Source organism: Xenopus tropicalis, chromosome 7 (genome assembly GCF_000004195.4).
Source record: "Xenopus tropicalis strain Nigerian chromosome 7, UCB_Xtro_10.0, whole genome shotgun sequence".
Lineage (NCBI taxonomy): Eukaryota > Metazoa > Chordata > Amphibia > Anura > Pipidae > Xenopus > Xenopus tropicalis.
This window is the reverse complement of record NC_030683.2, coordinates 118,802,305-118,815,311: the sequence shown is the minus strand read 5'-3', so window position 1 is coordinate 118,815,311 and position 13,007 is coordinate 118,802,305. Positions and strand designations below refer to the sequence as shown.

Here is a 13,007-nt window from a genome sequence, read left to right as displayed (position 1 = left end):
AATGTCATCCTTTGAAATGGGAATTTGAATTTTTCTTCTAATTCAGTTTGTGATGTTCAAACCGTAAGTCATTTTAACATGCTGGAGATCAAAAATCAAGGTTATATCGTGAGTATAATAAAGTTCTAAAAGTAACTTGAAGCTGAGTGCCAGCGGTGTAACTATTCCGCTACGGCCCAACCACAGAAAGATCTTGTAAGGTGCATATGGATTCCTACCCGGCCCCCTGCTCCCTGCCCTCTATATTTGCAACTATGGAGGAACCAGACATCGCAGTCTGGGCCCCTCTGTCCCTAAGGTAAGGTTGCCACCTAGCCGATATTTTACATGTCTAGCCAAGGCCGGCCAAGGCCAGGGATGGTATTACAAATTTACCAACAACCTATAGTTGGCAGTAAATTTGAAATACCCTTAACATTGGCCCCTGGCCTGCCCCCTATCTGCCCCAATCTGCCAAGAACTCACCATATTTGTTCCTGGATGCACTCTGGCTACCTCTGGCTGTCACCATGTCATAATGCAGGGGTAGACAAACTATGGCCCGCTGTCCTTTTTAAACCAGCCCGCCGACTTCGGCCCCCTTAACAGAATTACAGGCCCTGATTAGTTGCACCCTGTGTGTGTGACGTCAGCAGGCACGGGGCGCATCCATATAAAAGGATGCAGCGGGGAGCCGGGAGCCAGAAGCAACCAGAGGATGGAGGGAGCTGCTGGGAGCCACAGGTCGCTGGGGGGGGGGAGATGGAGGATGCTGGTGAGAGGATGCTGGGAAAGATGCTGGGGAATGGAGCTGGAGGATGCTGGGGGGGAGCTGGAGGATGTTGGGGAGGATGCTGGGGAGTGGAGCTGGAGGATGCTGGGGTGGGGAGCTGGAGGATGCTGGGGAGTGGAGCTGGAGGATGCTGGGGTGGGGAGCTGCAGGATGCTGGGGAGTGGAGCTGGAGGATGCTGGGGTGTGGAGCTGGAGGATGCTGGGGTGGGGAGCTGCAGGATGCTGGGGAGTGGAGCTGGAGGATGCTGGGGGGGAGCTGAGAGGCCCTGTGATTTCTGATAGCAGCCCTGGGTGTGATACTGGCCTGGCCCTTCTGTAAGTCAATGTGGCCCTTGAGCCAAAAAGTTTGCTCACCCCTGTCATAATGCCTAAAATTAAGGGCGGATGCATCTGAAACGTGTCAGGTGTCTGATGTTGCTGCCTGATGTTTTTACTCTTTCAATAAAGATTTGCTCTTTTTAACTAAAGTCTTGGTGTGCAGAGGCCATGTTTTCCTTTTTCCATGTCATAACTCTGCCCATTTTACATCATTACCACGCCCATTTGATGTAATTGTCCCACCCCTTTTGTGCCTGCCTCCATCTGCCGGTAGAATCTAGTTAGAAATGTGGAAAACCTTCTTCCTGTATAGTTACACCAGGGCTGAGTGCAGAAATGAGCAGATCTGAATGATGATGCACCATGTGCCCAGTAGGGTCCGTGTATATCCGCAAGTGCAGTGAGCAAAGTGCAATTTCATGCTTTTTCCCTACAATTTAGTGTTTCCCAAAAATCCAGCACCTTTGTGTCTGCAATTAGGGGCAATTTGCTTGGCTCAGTTGTGCTGCACCTACCACAATTGCACCCAATTTGCCAATAAATAGGGCCATAAGTAGGTCCGCCTGGCAGTATTTCCAGTTCTAAGTTCTACATTTCCAGTTTCTCAGATTCTAAGAAGCAATACAAAAATATTATTGATGCAGAATTTAGCCAATGTTCCTTCCTCATGATTGGATGATGGACAGGGTGTAAGATTTGATATATTATTAATAACAATATTATTCACCCCCTTACTAGGGTCACGGTTATATTGAGAAGCAGACAAATAATCCACACCAATAAGTGTATATTAAAATCAATATGTTGAATAATAAATCAAGCAATTGTTACATATAAATGATTTTTTAAACTAAAACAATATTTACATTGTTTACATTCAGTGTCGGACTGGCCCACAGGGATACCAGGAAAACTCCCGGTGGGCCCAGGGGTCAGTGGGCCCTCGTGCTCCTATCCATTTGGCCTTTTTTTTGGCCTTTACTTCATGGCCATTCCCTATTTCTAAATGAGAACAAAGAGGAGAAATAGATGGAAGAATAGATGCTAGCATGTAAATAAAAGAGACTGGGAGAATAAAGTGGTTGGGTGAGGAAAGGAGGATAAATAGTTTGGAGAGTGGGCCTAGGGTCTAAGGATTTCTGGTGGGCCCCTGGGATCCCAGTCTGACACTGTTTACATTTAAGGGTTAATGCCTAGTTTACATTATTGTTACCAACAGAGTAATAGAATAGAGGTCAGCTTCTGTCTTCCCATCATGGCTTCCTTCTCCCTTGAGCACCTCTGGTCTCCACTGCGTAATGCTCACCTTGTATGCATGTTTTCCCCACCTGTCCCCACAGCTAGCATGCCAACTGGTCAGATGGGGAGGATAAAAAAAGGGCTCCTGTAGTAGACGTAGTGCCCAACCACCATTCATAGGAAAAAGCCTTTGATATGTAAGCTTCCTGGACAACTGGCTCTATAATCAATACAACTCCCCCATACACACTAACATGCATAAGGCCACAAATACACGTATATATAACAAAAATAATGGTACCCAAAATGAACAATTTCTTACGAGGGGTTTTCAATGGTTTCACAATGGAAATGCCACGCTACTGTCAATCTATGAAACATTACTAGCGTCTGTTTTATTGGAAATTAGGGCTCACTGTATCTGTGGGTATATTCATGCTCTGGTGATTGGGTTAATTGGGTTGCATAGTCCTTGCCAGAACCGTTGTGTTATAGGTCCCTTGGCTGGTTTTCCATTTATTGATGGTTGGGATCTCATCTGTGTAGATCGATGCAGTTATGTGGTGTTTCTGGTAGAAGCAAATATAATAATGTTCTATTAATAATGAAATAGTGATAATAGTTCTCCAGGGGGCAGTGGTGCTTGTTATTGATTCAGGTTTGATACTTTCATAGCTTTGCCTTGCATTGAATATACTGTAGTATCTATTACCTACCAGATGAGACAGCAGCTATTTTCTATTGATCCGTGAGATACGGTAACCCACAGACCCTGCAATTTCTTCTGCAATTACCAAACTTCAGTATTTTTCCAGAAACATTGAGTTGGCTTGTATGTTTTGTTAAGAGTCCCAGTAGTAGAACCATAAGTGCTAGAGCATTTAAACTATGGGAGGACCATTCTGTCTCAGTTATTTGCTGTTTTTGTATATATCTGTGGAGGCTGCAAAAAGATTTGCTTCCAATTTGTAGTGTGGGCGCTTAAGGCCAATGTAGGTCCTAAGGACTATTTTACCGCGGTTCATGATTTGGTGGGCTGGCACTTAGGTGCTTACTATCTGCTGGAGATGATTAGATTGATTTTCTACATGAGTAGGTGAGATATTGATGAAGACCATTTAAAGGTAATTCAGAAGGTTGCCTGACTTGTGACAATACTAGGGCTTTATAGGTGGCTTTTGCAGTCAACTTTTCCATCACTGCTGACCTTGTGGTTGCTCCTGGCTTTGTCTGTGTCATGGGCTGCTTGGCCATTGTGTTGTTGGTGGACTTCAAGGCCTTCTGCTTGTGGACTCCGCCATTAAGCATTCTAACTAGACCACTCAGCCTTGTCTGCCACTGGCACCCTACCCTGCCAGGGTGCTTTTAAAATAAAAATCCGAGACAATTCTTTGTATGCCCAGTGTGTTTTGGGCCTTTCCATGATTACAAATGTGTCCTTTCCATGATACTGGTTTTCCAATGAGGTTCTGCACCAACACAAATGTGTTTGAGATCTTCCTATAAGTCCTGTCCAAACAAAGCAGATATTTACATGGCTCTTCTACCATATATAATGTGTTTTTGAAGTTCTTATGGCACACAGTGCAGACTATAGTGTCCTGAGCACCACTGTGAGAATAAACAAGGCTACCCCCATGACTCCTCGACTACGCGCAATGATTGAGCCTTTGCTGAAATATGAATTAATGTTCCCATTATTACACAGATTTCTAGAGCAGCAGTACTGCTTCTGGCTCACTTGAATGGACATGGATGCCGAGAGACCCATACACACATCTTTGGAGCAGCAGCCTCTCATGAGAGTGTTGCCTCTGGGAAAGCCTGCAAGTAGAGACAGTCTTGTGTAATGCAGTAATTGTGAGAGAAGAGGAAAGTCAGACGAGGAATGGTAAATGGTGACTTACCTACGACGTCCATGCAGGAAGACATGTTCCCCGTACAACTGACTGTGGTCGGAGTTTTACATTCTCCTTTCCCTGTCTCGTTACACGCATAGCACATCAGGCCATTCAGGGTCTCACTGAAAGTAACTGCAGAGAATATAGATTTCAGCTTACAAGAATAGCTACTTCCTCACATATATATATTTTTCCAGGAGGGCAACTGTAAGTTTTAGATACCCCACTGTAAGGCACGTGCTCTTGCAGCTTAAAGGGATACTGTTGTGATTTTTATGGTACTTTTTATTTCTACATTACACTGTTTACATAGCAAATAATTCCCTCTGCCATTTAACATTTTATTCTTGAACCAACAAATGTATTTGTAGCTGTAATATTGGTGTGTAGGTGCCATCTCAGTGCCTTGTGCCTGAGTCTGAGCTTTCAGCCAGCGCTACACATTAGAACTGCTTTCAGCTAACCTATTGTTTCTCCTACTCCCATGTAACTGGAGGAGTCCCAAGCCGGACTTGGATTTCTTACTATTGAGTGCTATTCTGATACCTACTGGGAGCTGCTATCTTGCTCCCTTCCCATTGTTCCCACAGTAAAGTGTGAACTCATTTCTTGAAAGCAGTTGGGGGTGAGTGACCATATCATAGTGTTGGTTTGGGGTGGGCAAAGAAGTGGAGTTTTTCAGCATTAGTAGAAACACTGGGAAATTATGTCACACATATACTATACTATATGGCCAAAAATAGCTGGACACCTCCCTTTCCAGCACCTCGTTAAAAAATCATGGGTATTAATATATAATAGGTTTTTTTATATGATATTTAAGCCATACACTTTTACAAGCAATAGGACACAGACAAACATATTTCCTAATCCAATTTCAGATTTATACATAGATCTCAATGGGGAAATCAATCAGAGGATGCCTTTTTCTCATAACCTGAATGTAGCCCAATGTCTGGGGATTATATGTCTATGTCACATTTCACACATTAGGCCATATGTTTCCCAATGTAAGAGGGCCCATAATGGTCATTTGGGGTGAAATAACTTCTAAACTATTTATAATACACCTTCATAACTACATAAGAGTGCATTTGTCTGATACACATTAGAACAGTATACCCTAGTGCAGAGACTTACAGGTTCTTGGCCCCTTTTTTTTCCAAGCTTTGGTCCAGCCCCCTTAGCCCCCCTCATTACAGATACAAGAATGTGCCCTGCTAATATAATCACTGCCACCCTTATAAGTAATATACTTATGCTGCGCTACACTATGTTATATAAAAGCATTAGCATTGCTGTATCTGTGATGCTCCGTTAGAATAAAGGGAAAGGACTAGAATACCACTGTTTCTGCCAGTATTGCAGTTGGTCTTCCCACAGCAAGATACAGATGTGTATATCCTCCCATTGCCGCTGTTGTATTCCAGACTTCGATTACAGAGGTTACCCGTCCCACAGCCTTTAATTGCTGACTCTGAGCTCACAGTTTCTGGAAGAGTAGAAATCGTTTTTACACTGCTGGGTATCATCTGCCGGTAATGATATCAATACAAATGAGTAACAGAAAACATAAAATGTTTTAAAATTGCCAGTTTGTCAAGGCCCCAGCAGGATTCCATTGTTCTGCATTTTTGCATCATGAGCGAACACAGATCTTGATCGCTTAACAATCCTTAACATAACCCACCACTAATGTCAGACTCATAGGACTGTAAGTTTGTGACTGCAAATACTGTTAAAATTGGAATAATTGATCTTGAAACATTTGCACATTGATTTTTATTAAATGAGTAAATACCATGCTTTGTGCCAACTACTGACAGTTGGTTTGGGCAAAGCATTCTGTACTACAGGTATGGGATCCCTTATCTGGAAACCTGTTATCCAGAAAGTTCTGAATACAGAAAGGCCATCTCCAGCCCTATTGGGTTTATTTCATGGTTAAATGATTCCCTTTTCTCTGTAATAATAAAACAGTACCTGTACTTGATCCCAACTAAGATATAATTACCCCTTATTGGGGCAGAACAGCCCTATTGGGTTTATTTAATGGTTAAATGATTCCCTTTTCTCTGTAATAATAAAACAGTACCTGTACTTGATCCCAACTAAGATATAATTACCCCTTATTGGGGCAGAACAGCCCTATTGGGTTTATTTAATGGTTAAATGATTCCTTTTTCTCTGTAATAATAAAACAGTACCTGTACTTGATCCCAACTAAGATATAATTACCCCTTATTGGGGCAGAACAGCCCTATTGGGTTTATTTAATGGTTAAATGATTCCCTTTTCTCTGTAATAATAAAACAGTACCTGTACTTGATCCCAACTAAGATATTATTACCCCTTATTGGGGCAGAACAGCCCTATTGGGTTTATTTCATGGTTAAATGATTCCCTTTTCTCTGTAATAATAAAACAGTACCTGTACTTGATCCCAACTAAGATATAATTACCCCTTATTGGGGGCAGAACAGCCCTATTGGGTTTATTTAATGGTTAAATGATTCCCTTTTCTCTGTAATTATAAAACAGTACCTGTACTTGATCCCAACTAAGATATAATTACCCCTTATTGGGGCAGAACAGCCCTATTGGGTTTATTTAATGGTTAAATGAGTCCCTTTTCTCTGTAATAATAAAACAGTACCTGTACTTGATCCCAACTAAGATATAATTACCCCTTATTGGGGGCAGAACAGCCCTATTGGGTTTATTTAATGTTTAAATGATTCCCTTTTCTCTGTAATAATAAAACAGTACCTGTACTTGATCCCAACTAAGATATAATTACCCCTTATTGGGGCAGAACAGTCCTATTGGGTTTATTTAATGGTTAAATGAGTCCCTTTTCTCTGTAATAATAAAACAGTACCTGTACTTGATCCCAACTAAGATATAATTACCCCTTATTGGGGGCAGAACAGCCCTATTGGGTTTATTTAATGTTTAAATGATTCCCTTTTCTCTGTAATAATAAAACAGTTCCTGTACTTGATCCCAACTAAGATATAATTACCCCTTATTGGGGCAGAACAGCCCTATTGGGTTTATTTAATGGTTAAATGATTCCCTTTTCTCTGTAATAATAAAACAGTACCTGTACTTGATCCCAACTAAGATATAATTACCCCTTATTGGAGCCAAAACAAAAGCCTATTGGGTTTATTCAATATTTAAATGATTTTTAGTAGACTTAAGTAATGGGGATCTAAATTACAGAAAGATCCCTTATCTGAAAACCCCACAGGTCTCAAGCATTCTGGATAACAGGTCCCATACCTGTACTACAACAGGGAATCCCAAAGACTGGCTCCTCTTTTGTATAAAGAAATCATTATGAACATTAGCTTGAGGCCAATGACAATACGACACAGAAGGACACATTCACAATGCCCAAGGTAGTGTGCAAAGTGCAAAAACGGGCACAACTGGGCATTTCTTTGCACTTTGCCCACTGAATGGGGCATTGAGCAAAATGCCTCAGGTCTCTGCACTGAGGCTGCATCTGTGGATCCTAAATAATGTGTCTATTCCCTCTGACTTCATTTTACACTTTTTTCCACTTATTTTTACATTTCTATTACTCTGCTTAACTCTCACACAAGTAGTGTTAGGTCTGTAGAGTTCTGGTGTCTATAAGGCCTGTATGGTAGCTGAAGTATTTCCTATCTGGGCCATCTAAACTGGACACCCCTTTAGCTTTGAAACTTTGGTGGGGCCTAGAGAAGCAGAACAGATAATGAAAAGCACCAGAGGCTGATAGATGAGCGGATATATAACCATCCATATGTTCTGAATAGGAAATCACATTTAAGTCTTAGTTCCCCTGTGGTCTTACCATTGGCAAAGACAGTGGTGACTGTCATGCATCGGTCTTGGACTCCCGAGCACTGGACACTTGTCAGGTTTTGCAACGAACAGGAATCACTGCTCCCTTCACAGGACTGACAGTAGAGCCCAGCAACTTGGACAAGGGCTGTAAAGTAAGAAATGCAGTGGTACATACAGTCAATGTTATCTCATAAGGATGGATGAACTTGGAAAGCATTAGTGATTCCTGTGATGGCTCTTATACCAAAACCATAGGCAAGTCATTCTCCGTGCACCTCAAACCTCTAGGATACAGGAGCTTGTTGCATCTGTTAAATCCCTACACAAGTTTTTGCAAATACAAACTCTGTCATCCAAAGTCACAAATACATCATTAAAGGGAAACTATAGCCCCAAAACAATTTAGGTCTCAATAAAAATATATGGTATAACAACTCAGTATATGGCACTGACCATAGTAGGTTTCTACATTGCAGAGGTCTGTGGAACAGCAGGCGGAACTGATATAAGTCTTCATACTGCCCCGGTCCAAATATACGGATTCATTGCACACAAGTCCCTGAGAGCATCCCTTGTATGTCCATTCCTTAATAGTCCCATTGTCTGAGAGAAAAAGGAATTATTATCATTGTAATAATTTTGCTTCAGTGTTACTATTTACTTTATATTCCTCCCTATATTCTTCTATAGTGGAGAAAAAGGAGATTTGGAAAAGATAGTAACCCCTGATATAGACTGTGGCAAGGCCAGTGAAGATAGTCCTGGAAACTGAATGGGGTGTTCTAGATACAGCAATTAAATTAAATCAAAGAAAGGCCACCATCAAAAGTTATCTTTTTCCTCTTGGACCCATTACATAACATTAAAGGAGATTTGGAAAAGATATTAACCCCTCATATAGACTGCGGCAAGGCCAGCGAAGATAATCCTGGAAACTGAATGGGGTGTTCTAGATACAGCAATTAAATTAAATCAAACAAGGGCCACCATCAAAAGTAATGTTTTTCCTCTTGGACCCATTACATAACATTAAAAGAGATTTGGAAAAGATAGTAACCCCTCATATAGACTGCGGCAAGGCCAGTGAAGATTATCAGGGAGACTGAATGGGGTATTCTAGATACAGCAATTAAATTAAATCAAAGAAGGGCCACCATTAAAAGTAATCTTTTTCCTAACTTGGACCCATTACATAACATTACATAAATATTGGGGTTCAGAGCTCTAGAAATGACTGGATTTTCGACAGCTGTGCTCCCCGACCCAATGAAAATACTACAAATTGTAGCGGGGGGCGGTGAGTACGAAGAGTGGAAGCTTAAAATTCTGGATAAGCATAATTTCATTTTTTATAGGCCAAAAAAAAAGTTACTTTTCCTGATCCTCAATGTGGCCCTAAAATGGGATAAGGTGCCTGGCTATGGGAGGTGGCAATAATCCCCATGGGTTATTAAAATAATACAGTGTTAACCAGGGTCTTTCTTGTTCCCCTGATGAAAACAGCATTGTTGGCCATAGACAGGTTGGAGTAGATGGAAGGAAATTCCTTACCGGAAGCAGCGCCATGGACAGAGGACCTTTCTATAGGATATGGCCATTCTCATAGGCCACTATACCTGGATTCATCATCCTAAACTGCTTGGTTGAGGATTTTCTGACCACCTCTTATTGAGTAGCATTAGCTTGACAGACAGACAGACAGACAAGTAGGTTTTGCCCAGTGCTCCTCTCTACTGAAGGGCAGTGGTGGCCAGAATGCCCACGTGCCATTAGCCTCAGGCAATGCTAACCTGGACACATGCAATGAAAGGAAGAGAAGGGGCTCAGATCTTACCTACTACAGTGAACGCCTGTGACATACAACTGGTCTGGTTAATGTGGCAAAGCTGCTCTGTCTCCTGGCAGTCATAGGGCAATCCGGTGCACTGGTAACATTTCAGGGAGAACACTGGAGAAGAAGAAGAAGGACTGTTTAAGCTTTCCCTAGGCATAAAGACAACAACTAACATTCCTTACCCAGCCCCAAAGGGGCATTGTATTGAGTATTTACAGATTTTGAACACACCAATCCTCAAGAAAGGGCAAACAAATTGGTATAATCTGCCATGTTTTTCCTGGCAAGCAGCATTTCCCCACAATTCTAGCACAATCCTTGTTGCCCATGTTTCACAAGTTGCCTTTGGGTCAAGATTGGCATTTACATGTGTATGTCATTGGCATTTGCTTATATTACCTCTATTCACACAGGATTCAGTTTGTGCAAAAGGGGTTGCAGTGCACAAATGAAACCCGGTACTAGGGTTCCATTTGCCCAAAGCATATCCCATTGCACTTACCTTAAGCCACAATCAATAAGTAGAGATGTAGCGAACTGTTCGCCGGCGAACTAATTCGCGCCACTTTGGGTTCGCCGCGTTTTTTCGCCTTGGGTTTTCCACCGCGTTTTTTCGCTTCGTTTTATCGCCTATGCATATACATAGGAAAAGCTTGCGGTTTTTTTTTTTGCGTTATTTTTTTGCGTTTTTTTTTTTTTTGCGTTATTTTTTGGCTTTTTTTTTTTTGGCGTTTTTTTTGGCGTTTTTTTTACAAGTATTTTTCAGAGAAGTTTTTGCCCTTGATCCCCCTCCTGCATGCCACTGTCCAGGTCGTGGCACCCTTTAAACAACTTTAAAATCAGTTTTCTGGGCAGAAATGGCTTTTCTAGGTTTTAAAGTTTGCCTTCCCATTGAAGTCTATGGGGTTCGCAAAGTTCGCGAATATTCGCGAGTTTTGGCGAAAGTCCGCGAACGGGTTCGCGAACATTTTCGGCGATGTTCGCTACATCTTTATCAATAAGTGCAATGATTTAATAATATTGACACAAGCATATGAAGGGTAACCTAGAAAGTATAATGCACAGGTGGCTTTAATATGGTGCCAATTTTGGGCCCTTCTTTAAGCCTAGAGCTAAAGGCCAGGGGGATACTCAGATGCCACCCATGTGGCACCACCCCTGTATGTGTTACTGACAGGTACCTTAAGCACTGCATACAGAGATGTACATAACTCTATGGGGCATAATGGGCAAAAACATATGGAGTTTTGCAGTCTTTTATACTTTGCACCTTGCTTTTCTGTAGTACAAACACGCATTCTGCCATAAACTGACCCCTGTGAGTTCTACAGGTATGGGATCCGTTACTGGAAATCCATTACCCAAAAAGCCCCGAATTATAAATAATTCTAGTTTTGAAAACTGGTTTCCTTTTTCTCTGTAATAATAAAACAGTACCTATACTTGATCCCAACTAAGATATAATTACCCCTTATTGGGGGCAGAACAGCCCTATTGGGTTTATTTAATGGTTAAATGATTCCCTTTTCTCTGTAATAATAAAACAGTACCTGTACTTGATCCCAACTAAGATATAATTACCCCTTATTGGGGCAGAACAGCCCTATTGGGTTTATTTCATGGTTAAATGATTCCCTTTTCTCTGTAATAATAAAACAGTACCTGTACTTGATCCCAACTAAGATATAATTACCCCTTATTGGGGGCAGAACAGCCCTATTGGGTTTATTTAATGGTTAAATGATTCCCTTTTCTCTGTAATAATAAAACAGTACCTGTAGTTGATCCCAACTAAGATATAATTACCCCTTATTGGGGCAGAACAGCCCTATTGGGTTTATTTCATGGTTAAATGATTCCCTTTTCTCTGTAATAATAAAACAGTACCTGTACTTGATCCCAACTAAGATATAATTACCCCTTATTGGGGGCAAAACAATCCTATTGGGGTTATTTAATGTTTAAAGCTCTTTTTAGCAGACAAGCTATGGAGATCCAAAAACCCCAGGTCCTGAGCATTCTGGATAATAGGTCCCATACTTGTATAGGAATAGAATGAAGCACCTTCCACTTACAGTACATTAGTAAATAAAACTTTATCAATAAAAAAGGTAAGCTCATTGGATTATAAAGTAAATATATAACTTTACATTGGGGCAATTACTATCATATTTTTTCTTCTTTACAATTTGCATGTACTTTGCCCTAAATCTCTATTTTTTCGTGTAAAAAAAACAATTTTTTGTGATTTATTAAGAGTTAAAACCTAGAAAACCGCTAATACAGAATTTTGCCATCTAAAAGCTGTCGAGTCAATACGAGCTGTCCTAGGCAAATTGGCACAATCTTTTTCGCTTTCTGACAAAAATGGAAAATTGAATTTTCCTTATTCTTTTAGTTTTCGTTAATTCGTTCTTGCTTTTTGATTCGGATCTTTGAATAAATGAGTAGACATTCACGGGTTTTAGTGGAAATCAGTTTATTTGTGGTTTCAAAAACCTCTAAAACCACTAATATCAGAATGTCTATACGGTTTCCATTTAACTAGCACAACTCATAATAACATACCAACAGCTATAGGCCATACATGTTTCCCGCACACTGGGTCATGTTTACCAGTGAGTGAAAATAAAGCTTGCCCCAGTTTGGGGGGGGATATTTACCCTTAGAAATCCTATACAAGTGAATAGAGAATAGTGTGTGTGGGAAACCTTTATGGGCAGCTGTACAGTACATACAGTACATAGACATAGAACTTACTATAGACTATAAAGACTATAAACCTCCAACTCACCAACAGGTAGGAAGAAGCAGAGGATCAGGAGAGACAGCCACTTGTGCATATTTATATTCCTTTTTTCTTCTCTTTATGATTTTCTTGTGTTTGTCCCTTCTGCCTTTTGCTGTATGTGAATGCAGCAGTTTTGCCCGGCTCCACACCTCCGTCTCTGCCCTCCCTCGACCTCCTTCTCCAAGCCTGGAGCCAATACTTACTGTAGGTGTTCCAGCCTGAATAGCAGCGTCACTCACGCACGGCTCTGTGTGTGTCAATGAGGGCCGGCCTTGGCATTTTCACTTGGTTGTTTGTAAAGAAGTCATTTTT

General features: G+C 41.2%; 1 protein-coding gene across 1 annotated transcript; it reads right to left on the bottom strand.

The window, feature by feature from the left end:
* Nucleotides 1-2,191: 2,191 nt before the first annotated feature.
* LOC101731406 (urokinase plasminogen activator surface receptor-like) lies at nucleotides 2,192-12,893 on the bottom strand. Its single transcript, XM_004916387.3, has 7 exons — nucleotides 12,699-12,893; nucleotides 9,905-10,018; nucleotides 8,524-8,673; nucleotides 8,078-8,215; nucleotides 5,576-5,722; nucleotides 4,237-4,362; nucleotides 2,192-4,153 (listed from the first exon to the last, which is right to left on the bottom strand). The coding sequence occupies exons 1-7, from the start codon at nucleotides 12,745-12,747 to the stop codon at nucleotides 3,921-3,923; spliced, it is 957 nt and encodes a 318-aa protein (XP_004916444.1). The 5' UTR covers nucleotides 12,748-12,893; the 3' UTR covers nucleotides 2,192-3,920.
* Between the last annotated feature and the right edge of the window lie 114 nt (nucleotides 12,894-13,007).